At 46.3% G+C, this 23,315-nt stretch overlaps 1 protein-coding gene across 1 annotated transcript; it reads right to left on the bottom strand.

Moving 5' to 3' along the window:
• Nucleotides 1-847: 847 nt before the first annotated feature.
• LOC121445490 (fibroblast growth factor receptor 3-like) lies at nucleotides 848-10,440 on the bottom strand. Its single transcript, XM_041647629.1, is given in 17 exon segments — nucleotides 848-908; nucleotides 910-989; nucleotides 1,157-1,262; nucleotides 1,408-1,545; nucleotides 1,739-1,809; nucleotides 1,890-2,012; nucleotides 2,130-2,317; nucleotides 2,396-2,506; nucleotides 2,582-2,703; nucleotides 2,926-3,059; nucleotides 3,385-3,572; nucleotides 4,073-4,217; nucleotides 5,931-6,121; nucleotides 6,201-6,324; nucleotides 6,851-7,035; nucleotides 9,838-9,891; nucleotides 10,182-10,440. Coding segments are annotated over 17 exon segments (2,232 nt in total). The 5' UTR covers nucleotides 10,393-10,440.
• Between the last annotated feature and the right edge of the window lie 12,875 nt (nucleotides 10,441-23,315).

The raw sequence follows: 23,315 nt of genomic DNA, 5'->3' as shown, positions 1-23,315 counted from the left end.
GATTAAAGGCATTCCCTATCAGTGTATACTGTTTAAACCAGGGATTTTGCATACTTTCCTTCCCACAGAAGTTACTACATATATCTGAGTATCCTGTGTCCTCACAGGATCCCTCCTTTGGCAAGGCAGTCCCAGAGTACGTCCTTCACACCCCCATGGTACCCTCCTATGGACACTAACTCTCTTAAATCCTCTCTTTGGAACCTCTAAACTGGTAACCCTGATGTTCTGAGAGGTAGTTTGGGTCACAGACAAGCATGTCCAAGCCCAGCTGCCCTCACACTGGGAAGGAAAAGGTAAGATAATTAGTCCTCCTAGGGCCTGAGTCCAGCACTTTGTACTAGGGACCAGCTAAGATTCCTCACCAGTTATTATCTCTACCCCAACAGAGACAAATCTCATAACCAGTCCCCACAGAGAGTGAGGATGTGGCTGTACAGATGCCAGAATGGAAGGTAAGTGGCACAGGTGTGAATCAGAACTGGTTATCTCTTTATTTTTTGGAAAGTAAGTTGTTTGCATTAACAAAACTACTTCTGCCAATGTGGGCTGACAAACCACATGCTGGGATCCAAGAAAAGTTACCCTGAGACACTGTCCTGGCACTGCTAGCTTATAGGCAAGAGACAGCCACCAAAGTCAAGGGCTCAGTAATAGTACAAAAAAATAACAAGAGTAAGTTCACTGCTTTTTCTTACTAGGTTTGAAACATAATAGTCAATGCTATAAAACGAGGAAGTGTCACATAAGAACTGTTAACCCTACAGCAAATACAACTTGTAAAGACTCCATACATTTTATATACATAAACATTAACTGGGGCTTGGTCTATGGGATTCTTGGCCCCTCATGTCTGAGGCCTCCAATTCCTGGGTTGGGTTGGGGGTAGCAGGTTGTGGGTGAACAGTTATCTCTAAGGAACTGGGGCTCCTGGTATCCTCATCACCTGGCAAGCTCTGCTCAAAAGGCACTGATAGGTCCAGGTATACCTGTTGGTAGAAAAGGTCATAGGACTATGTTAGTATGCATCCCCTTGATCCCATGGCCATCTATGTTCAGGCTGGCCCTTGAAGGCCAACCCCATTACTGGAATTTGGAGGAGCAGCCCGCCCAGGAATCAAAGAAGGCAGAGAGGGCAGGACTGAGTGGTACTTACGTGGGTTGATGTCACAGTGAGGATGCCATCTAAACTCTCTACCAGAAGCTTGAAGGTGGGCCTCTGTGAAGGCACTGCATGCCAACATTCCCGCATGATCCCATACCTGTGGCAAATATGACTGTGGTTTCTTGGCCTGTTGTCCATCCCTGCCTCACCCAAGGCTACCAGCCTCCTATCAGGAGCCCTGGTAGGAAACCAGCCACTCCCAGGGACTAGTTAGAGGAGTGCGTAAGGAATGCTTTGCTCACAGGTCATGTGTGCAGTTGGCAGGCTTGTGCATGCGGTAGCCATCTTTCAATAGTTTGAAAAGCTCTTCCACTGGGATGCCAGGATATGGTGTGCCCCCCAGTGTAAAGATCTCCCAGAGCAGGACTCCAAAGGACCACCTGTATGGAAGTGAGGGCAGAGGCCTGTTAACAGTTTTACAACAGGACAGGTTACCAATGGGCAAGGAGGGGTGTGTGGATGAGAGGCATGGCAGGGCTATGTTGTTGTCTCAAATGAGACAGAATACAGCCTAAAGGCTGTGATAGGTGTGACTTGGGTCTTGCTATCCCCATCCTATGTTAGGACACATACACATCACTCTGGTGGGTGTAGACTCCGTCAAACAGGGACTCTGGTGCCATCCACTTCACAGGTAGCCGGCCCTAGGCAGAGGGAGAGTTGTTGGCTGTCAGGTGTCCCCTGGTGGAGCAGAGCACCCCAACCACCCTGAAATGGGGCTCACATCTGTGGTCTTCTTGTAGCATTCCAGATTGTGCACATCACGGGCCAGGCCAAAATCTGCAATCTTCATCACATTGTCCTCAGTCACCAACACGTTTCTGGCAGCCAAGTCTCTGTGAATACACTGAGGAGGCAGGAAAGGAACCTGTGCTAAACTGACACCTCCCTAGCCTAAGCAAGCTTGACATCCACTCTTCCACTCAGAAAGACCCTACCTCGCCTGTGCCCCAGCTCTGCTCACCTTCTGAGAAGCCAGGTACTCCATACCTCGGGCCACCTGATAGGCATAGGACACTAGATCTTTGCGGCTAAGCTGTTTTTCTGGCAGCCTGGAGGCACCATAGTATTCCATGCTTAGGGGCCTTTGTGCCCGCAGGAGCTCCCGGAGGTTACCCTTGGCGGCATACTCCATCAGCACATACAATGGCCCTGGAAGCACAGATACCTCGGAGATGTTGTGTGACTCAGGGGTCCCAATCTAACTGTCCACCCACCTGCTGTACTTACCACCCTGTGTGCAGGCCCCCAGCAGGTTGATAATGTTTTTGTGCTTGCCAATAGCTTTCATCATCTCCATCTCAGACACCAGGTCCAACAAGTCCTGGTCATTGGCATCATCTGTGTTGAAAGTGGGACTGTCAGGCGGTGGCCCTGCAGCCCCCACTGCCCTGTGCTACTTCTCTCCCTCCTCACCTTTCAGCATTTTCACAGCCACAGTGACAGGCTTGACAGTGTTGTCCATGTTAAAGCCAACAGCCTCTGCCATAAAAACCTGGCCAAAGCAGCCTTCTCCTAGAGAATTACCAAGTGTCAGCCTGTCCGAAGAAGCAGAGGCAGTGAGTATGTGCCCAGGACCCCCAGCCCTCATGGCCCTCTGCCACTGCATCCATAGCTGGCAATTGGGCTCTTGCTCATGAAGACAGAGTAACCCGAGTCTCACCCTGGACCCCACCTCCAACAGACCTCTGCCTGGTAGCCATCTAGCCCCCAGCCACAGAACCTCCTCCAAGTATACATAAAACCCCACCAGCACTGACCGAGTTCTAGATATTTCCCACTTTGGGTCGGCTGGCAGCTCAAGCTCAGAAATACTGGCCGTTACAGTATGTTCTCTTGAAACTGGGTGGACGATGTGGACCAAGGGTATATCAGAGTTCGTGGAGGTCACCTGCTTGGATCATTGGGGATAGGTTGGTGCCAGACAATGGATGCTGGGCATTGGGAAAGGTTGAGGTGGTGTAACTTCCAGGAGTAGCAAGGTCAAGTCCATGTGAGGCAGTATGTAGGGCCAAGAAGAGGGATGCTCAAACAGTGGTTACTGAAGACTCAAAGTTGTTTTGAGTAATGTGGGATCCATGTGGAGAATAGGAATAGGGAAGGGTCAGCTCATCTGACTGCAGAGAAATGAGTACCAAGCAGGCCTCAGGTACTGCTGGGACTTTAGGAGGTTCAAGGTACAACAGAGAGATCAAAACTTGGTATCTACTTTCAGTTACCTGTTGCTCAGGTGTGAAGCAGAAGCTATTGTCAACATTGGGAGACCTCAGGTTCTCTCTCGAGACTCTACGCAGGTAGCAGAGTGTCACAGTTGCAGTCAAGATTAAGATGGAGAAGCCCACCCAGAAGCTGATGGTGCCTGCAGATGACCTGCCAGCCGCACTGCTCTCTGCCAGCTCTCTCTCAGCTGCAAAGACATAAATGTTGGGGCCTCATCCAGCCTTGTGGGACTTCCCATTGCCCTGAGCTCTAGGTACCTGTTGGGGAGCAAAGCTACTGGGATACTCAGAGTTTGGTGACCTACATCCCCAACTCATATTGGTAGTCCAAAACATCTATGAGTCAGCAGGGACCAGACTCAGGAGAGAAGCCTGGCAGAGCCAGAAGCATCCACACCACCACCAAGGCTCCCAGGAGATCCCAGAGCCTCAAGGCTAGACTGTGGAAATCCAACTAGAGGATTGTGGGGGAGGCCTTTGCAAGATCAAGACAAGGCAGGGTGACACTCCCATACCAAGCACAAGGCCAGGGTGATTACCACAGGATGGACTGCAGTAAGTCATAAGTGCACCCCTGCTGTCCCTGTCCCTAGCGGCTTTGTTATGTTCTGAGCTAGCACCATAAGAGGACAGATGGAGCAACAGCACCAGCACCAGCACCACCAGCAGCAGCAGCAACAACAAATACCTGGCAATACCTCCAGCCATGCAGAGTGATGGGAAAATCCAAAATAATTGCCTGCCAGACAGGTGTACTCCCCTGAGTCCTCAAAGGTGATATTGCGCAAAGACAGAACTTCTAGCTCCTTGTTGCTTGTGTTAATGCCTGATGTCTACAAAGAGAGAACAGAAATCAACAGGCAAGCACCAGCACATCCCTTTGGGTACCACAGCACAGGCCACACGGAGATGATCAGACAGGCTTCAAGGAAAATGCCACCTCTGCTACCACCTTGACAGCTACAGCTCTACCACTGCAATGGATACCCTCTACATCCTGAACCAAGGCACGGAGCCTGAAACCAGTCCCTCTATTGGTGGATAGTTCCCTGTCCCAAGGTAAGCATCAGGCACTTGGGCAGCATGGTGCCACAAAGAAGCAACATGCAGAGATAGTACAGAAAAAAAGATGGGCAGACAGATGTATGGAGAGAAAACCAGAGGAAATCAGTGTCAGCCAGAGAATGGTGGGAAGTCGATGTTCTGAAGCAGCACAGGGTTCTGAAAACTTCTAAGCAAGAGAACAGCACAGACCTGAGGGGCTTTGAAGGAGGTAGGAAGTCAGTGCTGGCTGGGAGCTACCAGTATTATCAAGGCATCAGAAACAGAAGATGAGTCAGAGGTGGGTCAGTTATCACCTACTTGAGGACTGTGAACATACCACCAAAATGCCTTCTCAGCCATGCTCATGAAATTGATGGCTCAACAAATGTACTTGCCCCATCCCATTCTGACACACTGAAAGATAAAGGTGTGCATCTGCCTTCAGATTGTCACTGATCCAGGATATCTCTAGAAGACAATGAGGACAAGACAGGGCAAGGGAGATGCCAAAGAATGGGTTGGGGGAGGAAGCACTGGAAAGCTGCCTGAAGCAAGGCACATAATGGCAGTGGTGGGAGTGGTTTCAAAGACTGGCCTCCTTCATGTCCACTCTCCCTACACACACACACACACACACACACACACACACATACACACACACACAGAGAGAAACACACAGGAGAGAGAAACACACAGACAAAGAGAGAGAAACACACACAGAGAGAGAAAGAGAGCACACACACACAGAAAAACACAAAGAGAGAAAACATACACACACACACACACACACACACACACAGAGAGAGAGAGAGAGAGAGAGAGAGAGAGAGAGAGAGAGAGAGAAAGGGAACCCATACTCTTCAAATCTTCATCCCAAGGGTCATATCACATCAGCCTGTGCTCACGAAACCACACACCCACAGTGGGAGCTACACTGGACATGGCCCTAGTGGTCTCTCTCAACAGCCAGGATACCAACTCCTGCCAAGACCTGTTCTTCTCTCCATCAGACCTCCAAGTCTCTCTTTCCTGTGTTGCAAAGCCCAAACTCTCTCTCTCTCTCTCTCTCGTGGCCCCCACCTGAGGCTATGAAGCAAAGCTACAGGCAGAGGGAGGCAAGAAGAGTCCGTCAAGGCAGGGTGGGGCTAGAGCTACAGTGAAGGCAGCTGGAGAGTGGACAGCCAGTACTCTGACGTCAGAGGGTACTAGTACAGCAGACATCCCCCTGAGCCACCACAGCTATCGCCCAGAGAAGCCTTCTGTAGGCCCAAGCCTCAGAGCAAACAGGGAAACAAGTCCTATGGGAGGGCACAAGTAACACAGAGCCTGCCTGGAGCTGAGAACAGGTGATCAGTTCTGAGACTCAGGTGCCCCTTCCCAGAAACCCCAACACGTGGGTCCCAGTCCCAAGGTATTCCTCAGCCGAAGAGGGACTTAAGGACCAGGGCAAGGCACTTCCAGCTAACCCATCCACCCAACCAGCTGCCAACAACAGAGCCCACCTTGAGTACGATGACATAGGGCTTGCCATCCGGACCTGTCTTGCTGCCATTCACCTCAACATGCTTCAGCCACTGGATGTGTGGTTGGGCATCACTGTACACCTTGCAGTGGAACTCTACATCACTTCCTAGGGTGGCTGTCTGGTTTTCTGGCAGCCCAGCCTGCAAAATGGGCCGATGTGGGAAGCGCTCTGGAAGACACAGACAGTCGGTGCAGTGGGTCCAATGGCCTGAGGCTGACCTGCTTTAGTCACCCAGCCTGGCTCTTACCCAGTACATCCAGTGTGTAAGTCTGCTGGATGCTCCCAAACTTGTTCTGAACCACGCAGGTATAGTAGCCACTATCAGAAGGCACCACACTTTCCATGACCAGGCTCCAGTGCCGGTGCCTAAGCTGCAGGTAAAGTTAGTAGGTGAGTGACTGTGGATGCCCAAAAATGTGAGCCTGTTTTCATCCTGACAGATAGTTAGGCTATGCAAACATACTTCTGCTCTTTCTTTTGTAATATAAGGTTACGTAGGAAGTGACTGCTTTCAGGATACTTGGCCTAGAGTGGCTTCTCTACTTAAACAACAAAAAGCTAATAACTTGATACCTCAAAGTGTTAAAGTAATTAACTGTTGTACCTGTAGTTTGTATCAAGTTAAGGAAGACTTTTGTTGCCTTTTTCTCCTTTTGTATTTGGATATAAACATATAAGGAAAACTAAACAGGGAAAATTTCAGTATTCACTGGAATGCCCTCCTGGTACTTTTCTATGGTTTCAGTTTTATTACTTTTCACTTTACTTCTATTTCTAAAATCTCATGCCCCTACCCTGGCAAGAGGTATTTTTGTCGAGGCTGGTCTATGACAAATGATATGGGCTATACCCTCTGTATCCAGGCCCTACCTATCTGTGCCCCTTTCCCAGACTTACCTTGATGCCCCCCATGCGATGCTCCCCTCGGAATTCCTTGCCATTCTTCAGCCAGGAGATGGAGGGGGTGGGGTTGCCAGCAGCTGCACAGTGGAAGCGTACCGTGCTGGTGGCTGGCACAGCCAGCAGTTTCATATCCATACGGTCTGGCCGAGTCCAGTAAGGGGCCCCTGATGGCAGAAATGCTCATAACATCACGATCAGTACACCCTTTCAAAGCTCCCCTACCAGCACACCCTCAAGCCTCATCCCTCATCTGTATTGAGACTCCTTTGCTTTGTCTGAACACTGCATCCACAGCTGTCCCACTCTCAGTCTTGGGCTATTCTCTTCTCTCCATCTGAGGCAGGCTCACAGGTGTAGGGACCCAGGAAGTAGAACCCAGTAGGATGTAGATCCTGGGAGGCAACTAGGCCAGGTCATTCCACCAGTACACCAAACCTGAGTCAGCCTGTATAGTGCCCAGTGAAGGCAGGTACCCTTCAGGTCATGCTTCTCCTCCACTGAGTTCCCTCCTTCCTCTTGGTTGGGTGGAGGATGCTGTGGTGGACTATCAATTTAAGATGTGTTACATCTTTATATGTTGTGGAACAATTGTTTCATGATGCAAAGATGTATTTCACTCTTTAATGTTGTATTTGCTTAACTTGGTGAAGCTGTGTTACTCTGTCTGGTCTAATAAAGAGCTAAATGACCAATAGCAGGGCAAGAGAGGGAAATAGGCAGGCTCACAGGCAGAGAGGAGAAAGAGAAGGAGAAAGTTTAAGAAGGAACAAGAAAAGAAAGAGGAGGATGCAAAGACCCAGTCACCCAGCTACACAGTCAGCCACAAAGTAAGAAGTAAAGAAAGGTATATAGAATAGAGAAAGATAAAACCCCAGAAGCAAAGTGTAGATAGGATAATGTAAGTTAAGAAAAGTTGGCTAGAAATAAGCCAAGTCAACGTCATACAATCGTAAGTAATATGTGTCCATGTGTTTATTTGGGAGCTGGGCGGTGGGCTCCCAAAGAGTAGAACAAAAACAACCAGCAACAGGATGCCATATGTTTGGACTCATGAGGAAGCTAAGGGACAACAAATTTCCAAAACAGAGAACAAAGGCCCGGGCAGGGTCTTCCACAGTGACTCAATCAGAGGGCCCTATGCATCTCTGGGAGGAGGAACTGACATGTGAAATATGAGAAAAGTGTGCAGACACTGGAGAGGTGTCCCTCCTAGCTCTGAATTGCCCATCCAGGCTCCAAATTTGGCCAGTAGGCTTGAGAGAAGAGTGCCACAATGGGAGACTACAGAAACTTAAAGGTGCCCAATGCCAGGTAAGGTCAAGAAAGTGACCCTTCAGGCACCTTACCTAAGTGTTTATGGTGGAAAAAAAACACTAAATACAACCTGGGAAGTCCAGGATGACAGAAGAAAACAGGAAATTACAAACACATTGGTAATTGTTGGGGCAGAAGCTAGAGACTAACTGGGTTAGAAATTCTGCTCTGAACAACCTGATAGCCAAAGTTGAAAGGGAGAATGAGAAACTGACCCACTTCTCAGGACTACTACCTTTTTTTGGCTTCAGTCCTAGAATCTAAGTCCATTTTTATGAGGGTTGTGAAACCTCAAACAAGTCCCTATACCTGCTCTCTTCACCCGCACACACTCATAAGACTCATTACCCTGTTTTCCCATTAAGTTTGTCTCTCTGATTCCTCTCAGATCCTTGTCCACTCTACCCCAGAAGGTTCTAGGTGGTCTGAGGACTCAGTTAACACCAGCCTAGTCTCAGAATCATAACCACTCCACATACGATGTCTAGACCCATGATGTTCTCTCTCTCTCTCCTCTCTCTCTCTCTCTCTCTCTCTCTCTGCCCAGACCCTGAATTTCATGTAAACAACTTGTTATGCTTGCAGCTGCTCTGTCTGAGCAAAACAACTTGTTTTTACTGTGTTTGTAGCTGCTCTGAGCATGAGACCCTCAGGAGTTCCTGATGGCAGGAGAGTGGTTTCTGGTGGGTTTGCCTGGGGCATGGCTATCAGTTAAGGATCCATATATAAGTGGTTCTGGTACACACTAAAGGGGCATTCTTGTTTCAAGGATGACCCATGTCTCTGTGTGTCTTTGTGTGTTTAAATCTTCAGGTTCTTGCCTGGCTCATGGATGGTCCTTTAGTGCAGGCTCCACAATACAGGTGCAGTATAATAGTACACGTTGTACTACAGATGGTACCCCCCCCCTCTCTCTCCCGCAATGGTTCTAGGCCATACCATGGGCACTGCCATGTGCCCTCATATACTCACACCAAATCTATGATGCCCCCTTTACAATGTATGCCTCAGCATGGCACTGCTCCCCTCCTGCTGGTCTGCAGCAACAGCCACTAGTCCTGTGAATCTGCTGTCAGACAATGGTTTCTACCCTGTCACCTGTATTTTAATAAAATGCTGATTGGCCAGTAGCCAGGAAGGAAGTATAGGCAGGACAACTGGACAGGAAGTAGAGGTGGGTCAATGAAAACAGAATTCTGGGAAGAGGAAAGCTCTTTCTGCCATCCTGGCCCTGCCACAGAAGAAGCAAGATGTGAATGCCTCTCTGTAAATGGTACTGAGCCATGTGGCTAAGACAGATAAGAATAATGGACTAATATAAGTTATGAGTTAATAAGAAGCCTGAGCTAATGGGCCAATCAATTTATAACTAATGTAGACCTCTGTTTGATTTCTTTGGGACTTAATGATTGTGGGAACCAGGCAGGAAAGAAACCCAGACAACATGAATCCCTGGATCTATGTCCTCGTCAGTGGCAACCTGAGCTCCTTGCCTGGTTTACTCATATTCCTTCCCACCAGAACTTACCAAAATCCCTGCCGAGTAGCCCTGCCTCCTCACTGCCCCTGGGCACTGTCTACCTGTAGCAGTGCCCCTTAACAACAAGACTACGGGAAGGAAGCAGCCTGATCCTGACCAGCTCAGTATGCCTAGGCTCTGATCTTACCTGTGTCTTCAGCCACGTTCTCACCATCTTCTTCCTCTCCTGAGGATGGAGCATCTGCAATAGTTATAAGCAAGCAGTGGTCCTGTGACACTCCTACATCCAGAGACCTGCTGCTCCCTATTTTGAGAGTACACTGCTCTCCATCTTTAGGGACCACTGCTCCTTGCCTTTGCAAGGCCATTCATATAGCACAGATTTGGGGGCACCCCCTGTGATGTGGGGGAACTAAGCCAGCAACACTCTTGAGCCAGGGATACTGGAACCATGCTGCCTAGGGCTGCCCTGACCTCCCTAGCTATGCAGCTGCTCAACACAGTTGTCAGCCCCAGCCACCAAGAACTTACCTGTCACATGCACAGTGAAGTGGCACAGGACATCCTGAGTGAGCTGCTGCTGGCACTTGTAGACCCCGGCATCGTCATGGGAGATGTTCAGCACTTGTAACCTCTGGGGCCCCACCAGGATGCGGTGGGAAGCTATCAGCTGGGTGTCATCCTTAGACCAGACAGTGCAGCCTGTGCCGGCACCTCTAGGCACAGAGCACAACAGCTCCATGGTGTCCCCGCAGCCAAAGACCACTTGCTCTTGCTGGTTAGGCTCAGGGCCTGGGGCCTCTGTGGATGAAATGGGAAGCTGTGAAACAAATTCTTCAAAGTAGCATGCTGAAGGCCCATACTTTGCGTTGCAAACTAGCAAAGCTATGGCAGGCAAGTGAGGGGCATGCTCCTGGGGCTTGGGGTTCTGCCAGACAATGTTCAAACCAGGAGTGGGCAGACTATTTTAGTAAGAGCCCAGGGGTGTCAGTACCTCAACTCTGTTTGTGGTGTGTGTTAAGGTTTCTGTCTCTGTCCTGGAAGAGGAAGCTGTCTTCCAGGGATGATATGGAAGAGACACAGCTGCTTAGGACCAGCCTAGATTGGATTCACACATTCGAGGGTAGGAGCGTGATGATTAGAATTATTAAGCAAAGAGAAACAGAGATGAGAGAGAAATAAAAGATAAAACACAGAACTGCATCAGGAGGGAAATTTAGTGAATACTGAGCCACCCCTTTATTTTCCATATATCTTTTCATACCCCACTCCAAAGAGGTAAAGGAGGAGGCAACAGACTTCATCAACATGACAAAACAAATAAACAGAGCACCTCTGATCTTTGGTCAAGATGAAGCTGATACACCTCTGTACTTAAAATACCAATTAACCACTCTCGAGCAGGACCACTTGTTTTGTAGTCACTTTTGTCAACAACTTTGAAAAAGCAAAACAAGCCCCAACTCTCTGACCTCTAATCAAGGTGGAATGGACTCACATCTGTGTGCCCTGACACACAGCAGCACTCCTAGTAGCTGAAAGATCTGAAAATGTCAAGAAGGGTGGGGGCAGCTCTATGGCACAGCACCTGCCTGGAATGTCTGAAGCTTTGAACTCCTACACCTGGGGTTCCCGTTTCACAAATGAGGACCATGGTTTGGCTAGAGGAAGTCAGGGGGGCCATGTGAGCCAATTGGAGCTAGAATCAAAGTCCAGTGGAACAATCACCCATCCTGAGAGTTAAGAAACTGGAGTTCTTGGGTGGTTAGACACAGGTAGCCATGCATCTCTCCCCTACCCAGATGGTGCCCAGCTCATGAGGAGACCCAAAGGCCTCACACCTAGGGACACACCACCAGCTGGTTATCACACCCAGATTTCCCTGCTAGGACCTAACAATGACCATCACAGGCACAGATGGGCTCGGGGTCCAGGACAGGGGCAGGTAATCCTGCTGGTCAGACCTCCTTCCTTAGATTCAGATGGACTGGTTAACATGTCACTTGCCATTCTGCAGATGCATAGCCTACATTCAATGCCCAAATGTCCATTCAAACTAAACCAGTACCAGTTCTGCCCATCCCAGAGTCATCCCACCAAGATTCCAACAGCCGGAGAGACTGTCCTCAAAAGTATCCATGAAGCTTGTGTCCCATGGAGCCAGGCAGATTTTGTTTGTCCCTGAGTGGGCCTCACAGTAAAGGATCTTCTATCCTGACCTCCAGTTCTCCTACTGCCATGTCCTATGGAGGCAATCCAACGCTGGAAGCTTCCTGAGGCACCAAAGAAGACCAAGAACTGTCTAGTCAGTGGCCTCAGGGCAACCATTACCCAAAAGCAACAGTTGTGATTTAGTCTGGGCAAGACAAAAGGTCAAGCTATTCACACAAGTACTCTCATCAGGAGAGTGACTGGGGAAAGACACAGCATTCCACAGGATGGAGAGGCAAATGTCTGGATGTATGAGGTGGGGAAGGGAAATAGCCCTGAATCAGCTGACCTGACATTTGATCTATCCACCCATCCTGTCCACTAGGAGCCAGCACAGCCCAGATATCTGGAATTTGGGGGCCTCAAGCAACAGCAAATCCAACCCTGTGATCCCATTCCAGTGTCACAGGGCCTATAGGAGCTTGTGTTGTGAGTTATGCAGGTAATAATTTGATGGTCAGAGGTTACCATAACATGAGAAACTGTATTAATAGAAAATTAATTAGGAAACTGGAAAACCACTGCAGGCTGCTCTCTACCCCTACTGAGAACCCAGAACCCAGATTGCCCTGCCTACCAGGGGTGGCCAGTGTGGTCGGGGCCTAGCCCTGCTCCAGAACCCTTAGGTCCAGCCAGCTCCTGCTTGGTGATTTATGTTCCCAGAGAGAGTCAGCCATGTCTTTGTATTTTCATTGCCAGGCCCATCTAGTTAAGGAATAGGATGAAGTTTATTGGCCTGTAAACTCCCTGGGTGGGGCAGGGCTGCTGCATTTCCACCAATCCACCTTCATTGCCTGGAGCACAGAGAGGGTCCATGCTTTCCTCTGGACCTGAGATCACTGACAGACACAGGGAATAATATCTTCTCCTAAAATTGATATGGTCCCTGTCACTGGCCATTTGGCTCCTGGGGAAGCACTAATATGAAAGCCGAGGCTCAAAGAGAGTGCTGATTTCCTGACAACTGCTGTCATACCAGCTGAATGGCATGCACACTCAACCTTCCAGTCCACTTCCATTCACCAAAAAAAAAGTTCCAGGCCAAGCAGTGGTAGCTCATGCCTTTAATCCCAGAACTTGGGAGGAAGAGGCAGGCAAATTTTTGTGAGTTCAAGCCAAACTTGATCTAAAAGAGCTAGCTTCAAGATAGGCTCCACAGCTGTCTCAGGAAAAAACAGGGAAAAGTTCCAGGAGACCCCAGCTGCTGAGTTAGAAAGGTACTTGAGGTGCTTGCCCCCACTTGCACCTTCCTGGGAGGCTGAGCTGAGCTGCGGTCAACTGGGTGGAGGAGAGGAGGCCGAGCTGAGCTGCCATCAACTGGGTGGAGGAGAGGGAGGCTGAGCTGAGCTGCCATCAACTTGGTGGAGGAGAGGGAGGCCGAGCTGTGCCACCAGGGTACAAAAGCCAAGGTTTAAAGGAGTGACTGTTGGGACATCTGCTCCACGGGGGAAACAGCTCACCGTGTACTGTGCGGCACCATCAGGCCATTGGCCTGCATTGCCACACCATACCCAGGCACAGTGGGCAGGGGACAGAGGTTAGGAAGAGCCAGTACACATATTTACCTCGGGGAGGTAAAGCCTCAGACTCTGGCTTTGTTTGATGGAATTCAGTGTCCCATCAGCCTTTGCTGGCCAGCCAGTCTGTGTAGCTGAGCTGCGATCCTGGGACAAGTGCCCCTCACCTCTGAGTGTGGTCTACAGAGGTATGCCTCTGAAAGAGCACCCCGCAAGACACCTACCGGCAAAGAGAGGAGTGGAAGACCTGAAGCTCTCACCATATCATGTGAGACACTGGGTGACAAAAGCTGAGCTTTGGCTGGAGTCCTCCTGCCTACCCCCAAACTCTAGCCTTCATTTTGGCTTAAGATGAGCAAGAACTGTCCTGGTGACCATGGAAACCAACAACAGGCAGTTTTTGTCAACAATGGGAATCATGGAAACCCAGCAAGTGGCACTCTGACTGCTTAAGCTGAGAAGCCTGAGGCTCCCTGTCACAGTCATCCATTCTATTGGGTGCCTTACACTTGGGTAGTGATCCTGAGACTCCAGATAACTCATACACTGACACATAGCAATCTGTAGATTTGGGAGAAGAACCGAACTCACTGCTCCCCATGGTGCTACTCAACCTGACATCCCCTACTCACTCAGGGACTATCTGCCATTCCCAAAGCTTCTGACGGCCACCATCATTACCCCACATGTATCCCACCCTGCAGCCAGGCACACTGAGTCAGTCCATACCTGGTAGTTTCCTCACAAGTCTCTGCTCTGTGCTAGGAGGTCGGGAGACAGCTCTGGTCCCAACCACTATGCATAGCACTAGCAAGCAAGCCAGGACTCCCATGGCTGGAGATGGCAGTGGCATCCTCATGCACAAGGCTCATATGAGGGTGTTACATCCCCAACGACTAACTTCTGGTCCAGTGTGGGTAGATCCACTCTAGAGAGTCTGTGGGAGGAGACCAGCAAGTTTATCTGAGCAGGTGTGGTGGGAGGGGTCTAGGGGGTGGGGGCAGGGGATGGGGAAGACAGGAGGGCCTCAAGTACCTGAAAAAGGAAACCAGACCATTCTACCTTCTGTGGTTCCTCTCTTTTCATTTCCTCCACAGAGACAAAGCTCTCCACTATATTTTCTCTAAGTTTTATTTTTTCTTTTGACTACAACTGGTAAAATTAAGGTAAATTTAATTATGATGCTTTGGATCCATTTACTCTTAAACCCTCTCAGCAGTTTTCTAGGATGTTTGTTAAGCAGGCTTTGGGAGACTTCTAACTAAATGTTTCATTGTATTCTTTTTGAAAAGGTTTTCCCCTCCAGACCCACAGTGACTGGCCTTCCTGAGAAGTAAACAAGTTGTTACTCTTCAGACACCTGCAAAACAAGCAATCAAGGCCCCAGGGCCCATTATCCCTTGCCACAGCAGAATCATGCCCTCTACGTAGGGTCTCTCTATTCCTCTGCAGTCCACTGGTCCTCCAGTATCACTTATGGCAGTCTTGCTCTGTCCCCCTCGGACAGTTGGCCCTTGCGTCCATCATCCATGTGTGACCCTCAGTGAGACCCATCATCCATGTGTGACCCTCAGTGAGACCCATCATCCATGTGTGACCCTCAGTGAGACCCATCATCATCCATGTGTGACCCTCAGTGAGACCAGCAGACACGTGCTGCAGAGGGAGACCAGCAGACAAAACTTCCTTTAAGTTAAAAGATTGAAAAACAATGCAAGTTTATTTATAGTAACATTGCCACAAGCGTCTTCTTTGACTGAGAGCTGCTACAAAAGGGGAAGGCTTGATGGAGTTTTTAAAGGCACAAACCTCAATTGTCTCAACTCCTGGGGTATTTTTGCTATGTGAGAATTATCCTGTTCGTGTTTTTTAGAGCAAGCAAGGATAAGTGAGATTACAGAAGCAGAATGAGCATCTGGCTAATATTTTAAAATAACAATTATACAGTATGGAACAATTTTGAGAAATGATCCAGGTGGCTCTGGGATCAGTCTTCCCTTTAGATTGCTATCGAGACTCAAATGCTGAGGGTCATGACTTAGGGTTGTAGTCCAGACATCCTATGGTTGGTTAATAATCCTTAGGCTGAGACTCCAATGTTTTTCTTTTTTCACACAACTTAGTTTGACACTCAGTTTGAAATGGAGCTAGTTTTTAACCACTACATGAGTAAACAGACCCAGTTTCTGATTTTAGAGTAGCCAGCTTGGGGTCAGGCAGGTGGGCTCAGCATTTGCACACAGAAGGCTGTAGACAGCCTTCAACACAGGCTGCTGATTTCTTACCCCTCATGCAAAGGGCTGTTAAAACTAGGTCCTGTGTGGCCAGGAGAATATGAAGTCGGCAGTTGTGATAGCTCCTAACAGAACCCTCACTAGTCAGTAGTACTGATGTCTCTAGTTCAAATTCTCAATTTATTCACGTTTGATGACATAAGCAAATGGAGACTTAAGTGAACAGTATCTTTAGAAATTAGGCCTTACTGTCAGGTTGTAAAGGTTTAACAACAGCATAAGTAATAACATATGATATTTGGGTGGTGTACTATGTGACTCCTTTAGGAACAACTCAATAAGATGTAGCATATTCCTAGTCCTGGCAATTTGATTTTATAGCATATGATATCTAACTGGAGTACTGTCTTCCCCATCACATAGTAACCATCTTTAAACGTTTTATATATGTGCATATTTCAGGAAACTTCTAGAGTTCCAGGTATCAATAGAGCTTTTCAACCTCCCTGTTTTAGCCAATATTCTATTGCTGTATAAAGACACCATAACCATAACAACTCTTATAAATGAAAGCATTTAATTGCAGCTTGCTTACACTTTCAGAGGCTTAGTCCATTATCAGTATGGTGGGAAGCATGGTGGCATGCAGGCAGACATGGTGCTGGAGGAGCTGAAAGTTCTACATCTACACCAGCAGGGAGCAGGAATAGAGAGTCACTGGGTCTGGACACACTTCCTCTAACAAAGCTGCACCTACTCCAATAAGACTATACCTCCTAATCCTTTCAAAAATGCCACTTCCTGATGTCAAATATAAAATTATATTAGCCTATGGGGGCCATTCTTATTCAAACGACCACACTTCCCATATACCTTCCTTTACTTTGCCCACCCACCTACCTCCTCCATTGAATCTTCCCTTATCCTGTTGTAACACTTTATTCAATTTTCTGTTTTTTTAAGAGCCTGTACCCTACCAACCCCTTCGTAGATACCCGACTTCTGTTTATATCCTAAATGAAACACATTTAAAGATAGCATCCATGTATAAAGTGGGAAAAAACACATTATTTGTCTGTTTTGGTCTTGGTCACCTCACTTAGTAGGATTTTTTTCAATCCATTATTTACCTGCAAATTTTATAATTACATTTTGTTTTCACAGCTGAATAATATCCCATTGTATAAATGGATTATATTTCCATTATCCCTTCCTCTCTTGATAGACATCTAAGCTGTTTCCACTTTCTGGAGAGAAAAGCAGTGAACATTGGTGTGCTGATGCAGGTGAGGCTCTTTGTGTGTATGTCCAAGAGTTGTAGAGCTGGATTCAGAGGTATATCTATTTTCAGCCCTGAGAAGCCTCCTCACTGATTCAGTAGTGGCTGTACCAGTTTACGCCCCCACCAGCAATGAATAAGTGTTCCTCTTTCCCCACATCCTCAGAGGCATGCGCTATCATTTCTTTCTTTCATCTGGGCCATTATGGATGGAATAAGATGAAACCTCCAGGTAGTTACAGTTTTTGTTTCCGTGGTGGTTAAGGATGTCAAACCATCTGCTCTATTCACATACAGTGAACATATTACATACAGTGAAGTAAAACAACAATTCCTTACAAAATAGTTGAAACAAAAAAAAACGGGACTGGGCTGGCAATAAGGCTCTGCAAGTAAAGGCGCTTGTAGCCTGACAACCTGAGTTTGGTCCTCAGAACATTCATGATGAAAGGAAAGAACAAACTCCAGCAAGTTGTTCTTTGACCTCCAGGACACACCCCTCCAATAAATAAATTAAAATTACCAAACTGCCCAAATCAGTAAAATTCTAACAATGACAAAAACAAACAAACAAATAAACCATTGAAAATTGTGGATCATATGATCAAATTTCTCTCCCATACCACCTTAAACTGCCCAGAAAGCCCCGCAAATCTATTGTCATTTCTTTCTGGGTACTTCCAGAGATTTTTGTTGTTATCGGTGTTTTTAATAATTTATTTACCTATATTTAATGTGATTTGTGTTTTGCCTGCACAAATGTTTGGCTGAAGGTGTTGGATTCCCTGAAACTGGAATTACAGACAGTTTTGAGCAGCCATATGTGTGCTGGGAATTGAACCTGGGTCCTCTGGAAGAGAAGCCAGTGTTCTTATCTGCTGAGCTAAGTCTCCAGGCCTTTTGTTATTGTTTGAGACAGGATCTCACTCTGGCCCAGGCTGGCTCCAGAATGATCCTCCTCTATCAGCCTGCCAAATGCTGGTATTCTAGGCTTGACCCAATATAGAGGATTTTTTTTTCAAGTAAATAAAAGTCGTTAGCATACAAGTTCAAGACCCAGGAAGGAGAAGACAGGTTAAGGCATAACCAGCTTAACTTCTTAGTCACACAGAAGGGATCCCCAAATCTTCTAAAATAGACAAAGAAGAGAAAAATCAATGTGAATGTCTGTACATGAACACGGGACTGAGCAGATAGATGGGTCAGTAAATAAAGGTGCTTGCCACTAAGTCTGATGACCTGAGTTCAGTCCTCAGAACCCTCAAGGCAGAAGGAAAACTTGACTCCAGTTGTCTCCTGACCTCCACACACATGCACTCACACACACACGTGCCATAGTGGGAAGTGGCCCATGAATTTAATCCCAGTTCACAGGAGGCAAAGGCAGGTGATACTCTGTGAGTTTGAGGCCAGCCTGATCTACAGGGTGAGCTCCAGTACAGCCTGGGCTCCATAGAGAAACCCCATCTCAGAAAGGCAAAAGAAAAAGAAAGAAGAAAAATATGACCTAGAATAGTCCACAACACTACGAGGATGAACCTGTCTGACTAGTGAAGGAGGCCAAGGAGGCCTCTTAGACGGTCTTCATCTGGGTGGTCAGCTTACCCCAAGTATCTTTGGCAGGAGAGAAGATCCCAGAATTCACCAACCTTGTGACAGGACTGTGGTTCCTCAAGACTACAGAGAATTCCAGGTTAAAGGAATGATATTCCTAGAAGTTACAACCAGGGTGTGATGGTGAATACCTCTGAATTGCAGTACTTGGGAGGCAGAGGCAGGTCCATCTCTTTGAGCTTGAGGCCAGCCTGCTCTACATAACAAGTCCAAAGCCCACTAGGGCTACATAATAAGACTCTGAAACAAATAAAGGAAGTTAGAACCAGATGGACTTTATGATACAGACCTAAAACTCAGCATTTGGTAGGTGATAGCAGAAAGATCAAGAGATCAAAACAGTGCTCAGCTATACAGTGAGTTTGAGGACACTATGATTATACAAGATACTAACTGAAAAATAAAAGCAAAACTCTCAATCAAACAATACAAACCAAAAGCATCACCTTGCCATATATGTGTCTCAAGGTATGGGGACCTACAGACAAGAGAAACGCATACCTACAGACAGAAAGTCAATTCTTTTTCATTTTTACAAAGTGATCACAGTTTCCAAGCTACCTCATGTTATCAGGTGGATATTCCAACAAGGCATGGAATGCTGGTGATATGGCAGGCCCAGTATCAACAGACTTACTGGTGTCATCTCAGTTCAACCTCTAACGATCTTGTAATATAGTTACCATTATTATGCCCATTGTACAGAATGGGGAACAGAGGCTCAGGGGAAATGAAATAACTCATAGATGACAGTGCTATGAACTGTAGGAGGGCAGGATTCAAATTCAGGTCTTCGTGGCTCTCAGCCCCACATGCTAAGTATTTGGATACAGCCTCCAGCATGCGTTACTGCCTTGTTCCTCACTCTTTATGACTCCTCCCTGTTAGTGAATTAGTCATGTGTTTACACTTCTAGTCTCAGTCTAGTGGGTTGTTTATTTAACTGATGGATGTTGCTCCCCATTTGAAGTATATACAAAGATACCTTTATATTTATGAATATATATTATATATATTACAAATATATAATATTATTTATTTATGAATATATATTATATAATATCAATATATTAGTGAATATGTATTATATATATTCCTACTCTCCCTAAATAATTAAACAAATATTATTATTATTTCAAATACCTATCAGTAGAGTAGATCTTCACACATTCATTATATAAAAGTTTATTTTAAAATGTCAGAATAGAGAACTGGAGAGATTGCTCAGAGGTTAAGAGAATTGCCTGCTCTTCCAAAGGTCCTGAGTTCAATTCTCAGCAATCACATGGTGGCTCACAACCATCTATAATGGGGTCTGGTGTTCTCTTCTGGCCGGCAGACAGACACACAAATAGAATATTGTATACATAATAAATAAATAAATAAATAAACAAACAAATAAATATTTTTTAAAATGTCAAAATAGAGAAATAAATGTTTATAATAATGAAAAAATTATAGACAGCTCAAAACTGTCTGTAACTCCAATTCCAGAGGATTTGACCATCTCACAGAGGCATACATGAAGGCAAAACACCAATACATATAAAATAATAAAAAATAATTAAATTTTTGTAGGAGCCAGTGGGGACAGGAGCACCACAAGAAATCCCACAGAATTACCTAACCTGGGATCATAGTGGCTCACAGAGACTGAACCACCATCAAGAGAGCATGCATGGGACTGACCTAGGTCCTCTGTACACATGTTACAGTTGTGTAACTTGTGTTCTTGTGGGACTCCTAACAGTGGGTGCAGGGCCTGTCTCTGTTGCTTGCTTTGGGGACCCATTCTTCCTACAGGATTGCTGCATCCATCCTTAATAGAAGAGGACATGCCTAATCTCGCCACTACTTGATAGAATATGTCTGGCAGGTATCCACATGAAGTCTACCTTTTTCTGAGGAGTAAAAAGAGGAGGAGGACTGGATGGGGAGTGAGAGCAGTGGAGGTAGGAGGGAGTTACTGAGAAAAGAGGAGGGAGGGGAAATTTTGGTTGGGATGTAAAAATAAAAAATAATAAAAATAAACTCATACCCAAAAAGGAGAATATCGATGGTTATCATACTTAAACTTGAGGTATTAAAAGAATGGCCCTCTAGGGACATTGGCACTTATTGTAATATTTTTTATAATGTGTTTGCAGTTGTACAGAAATAGTTAAATAAAATTAGGCATAATTTTGATCAGATCTAATACATAATGTATTTGCCTTCTTCTTGGAATAGTTATATCATGTTTAGGCATTATTATGACCTGGTATTCACCCCCCTGAAATAAATAAATGTAATTCTCAAAAGTGTTTGAGCTCTTGCTGCTCTTGCAGAGGGCTGAATTTCAGTTCCCAGCATCTATATGGCGGAAAATAATTTGTAACTTCAGTTCTGTGAGATTCAATGCTCTCTCTGGCCTCCAAGAGTACCTACATTCATGTGCACACACAGCCCTTCCACCCACCAAAAATAAAACAAAAGACCACAGCATCTTGGGTCTGCTCCTTCTTGGTGTAGTCCATCTCTGTTTTTTTTTTTTTTTTAAAGATTTATTTATTATATACAGCATTCTCAGTATTCTGTCTACAGGCCAGAAGAGGGCACCAGACCTCATTACAGATGGTTGTGAGCCACCATGTGGTTGCTGGGAACTGAACTCAGGACCTTTGGAAGAGCAGGCAGTGCTCTTAACCGCTGAGCCATCTCTCCAGCCCCCCCCCATCTCTGTTTTTTACATCACTGCTTGTCTTAATCAGAGCACCTGGAGAATCCAATCCCCACTTCTTGTGTTCATGTATTTCATGTATACTCCCTCAGGTAACATACTCTCAGACACACACACACACAAATGAAAATAAATTTTGTGGTTGAGAAGATGGTATAAAAATTATAACAAATACTTATTAAAAAGCCCCAGGAAACCAAGGATGAAAGCCATTGTCATGGGAGTCTCCAGATGTGCATTGCTAAAGTTCCCTGGCATCTTGCAGGTGAATGCTGAAACAGTGAAGTCCTGCATCTGCACATCAGGCTAAACAGGCAGCTATCATCAGTGAGATCCAGAACGGCATGAGCATTAATAGTAGGCATGTGATGCCGCTCTCCAACCTTATGACCTACAAAGTGCAATGAAGGGGAGGTTCCAAGATGCCGAATCTTGAAGTTCACTGTCCACATACCTTGGAGTGTCTATGGCATATAAACTGTACCACTGTGAGAATTGACCTGGACAGAATGTAAGGTGTCAGTCACCACCAAAAGGCCAAATTGAAGTGACAGGGTCAGACGTTCTAGTAAGTTCCCAGGGTGACAACTGTAACACAGCCAGTCGAAACATGGCTTTTGCCCATATCCTAAATCTTATCCCATAGGAAAACTTACCATCACCAAAAATCAAGATACCTATGGTGACCTAGGGTCTTAGTCCCTTAACCCATTTCCGGTGCTGCTTTCATAGCCATTTCCAGAGAGTATGGTTGAGGGTGTAGGTCAGTGGTAGACTGCCTGCCTAGTATAGATGGGGTTTGATCTTTATCAACACACACACAACACACACACACACTACCTTGCTCTCTATGGAAGTTTAGGGGAATCTAAATTTAGGGTGTCTGATTCTTGGTAAATATCACTCCCAGCATCAAAACATTATACCATGTGTGACAGTAGGAGCCCCGAGGACTGGGTGTTTTCAAGTGTATTCTAGTCTGATTTTTTTAATGCATATACCACTTCACTGTACCTGACATGCAGGTTTTCTGTTTTTGTTGTTGCTGTGTACATGTAGGTGCATATTCATGTGGATACCCCTCCATGTATGTGGAGGCCAGATGTTAGTCAGTCTTGGGTGTTGTTCCTCATGAAACATTGGCCTTTTTATAATACCTTTATTAGCATATATTAATTATGAATAACACAAATTTCATTCTCATCTTTTATGTATGTATGTGACACGCTTTTGTAGTAGTGATCTTTCTTTACCTTCACTTATTCACTCACTCCTATTCATCCCCTCTCTCTTCCCAACTAGTCCTTCTGTTTTCGTGTCTTTTATTTTTCCAGTAACATTTCAAAATGTTTTTCCATAGCATTTCAGTGAATGACATCAGGGCTAGTGTCAAGAACATGGGTGTGGAAGGGTTGTGTACAGGAAAATGAGTACCTTACTAGTGTTTACACCATTGAAGACAATGCCTGTCCATGCCCCCATCATGAAGCCCCGCCTTACATGATAAGATGTTGACAGGACAGGTCTTCTGAGGGTCTTGTGCATGTTTGGCACAATTGATAGGTGACACTCTCCATGTCCTTGGTAACTCTATTGCATCACTGACCATGAGGTTGCACTGATAACCATCAGCCTTTGTGGTACCATGAACAGCTGCTTGGTTGGTTTTGTTGATTCTGGTGTTGGGACATCTGCTACTTTGGTTTGGAACTTCTGAGAGTGGCTTGGGACCCACACTTCTGGGCATCTCCCCTGATATGGGATGAAGTTCTGGGTATTATCCAGTTTGGCCTGGCCTTGATACAATTTATGATGTGGTATCCTCCTTTTTTTAAATTTATTTATTTATTAAAGATTTCTGCCTCCTCCCCGCCACCGCCTCCCATTTTCCTCTCCCTCCTCCAATCAAGTCTCCCGCCCTCATCAGCTCGAAGAGCAATCAGGGTTCCCTGCCCTGTGGGAAGTCCAAGGACCATCCACCTCCATCCAGGTCTAGTAAGGTGAGCATCCAAACTGCCTAGGCTCCCACAAAGCCAGTACATGCAGTAGGATCAAAAACCCATTGCAATTGTTCTTGAGTTCTCAGTAGTC

Source organism: Microtus oregoni, unplaced genomic scaffold (genome assembly GCF_018167655.1).
Source record: "Microtus oregoni isolate MIOR12 unplaced genomic scaffold, Mior012 000199F_ref0000230, whole genome shotgun sequence".
Lineage (NCBI taxonomy): Eukaryota > Metazoa > Chordata > Mammalia > Rodentia > Cricetidae > Microtus > Microtus oregoni.
This window is presented reverse-complemented; position numbering and strand designations above follow the sequence as displayed.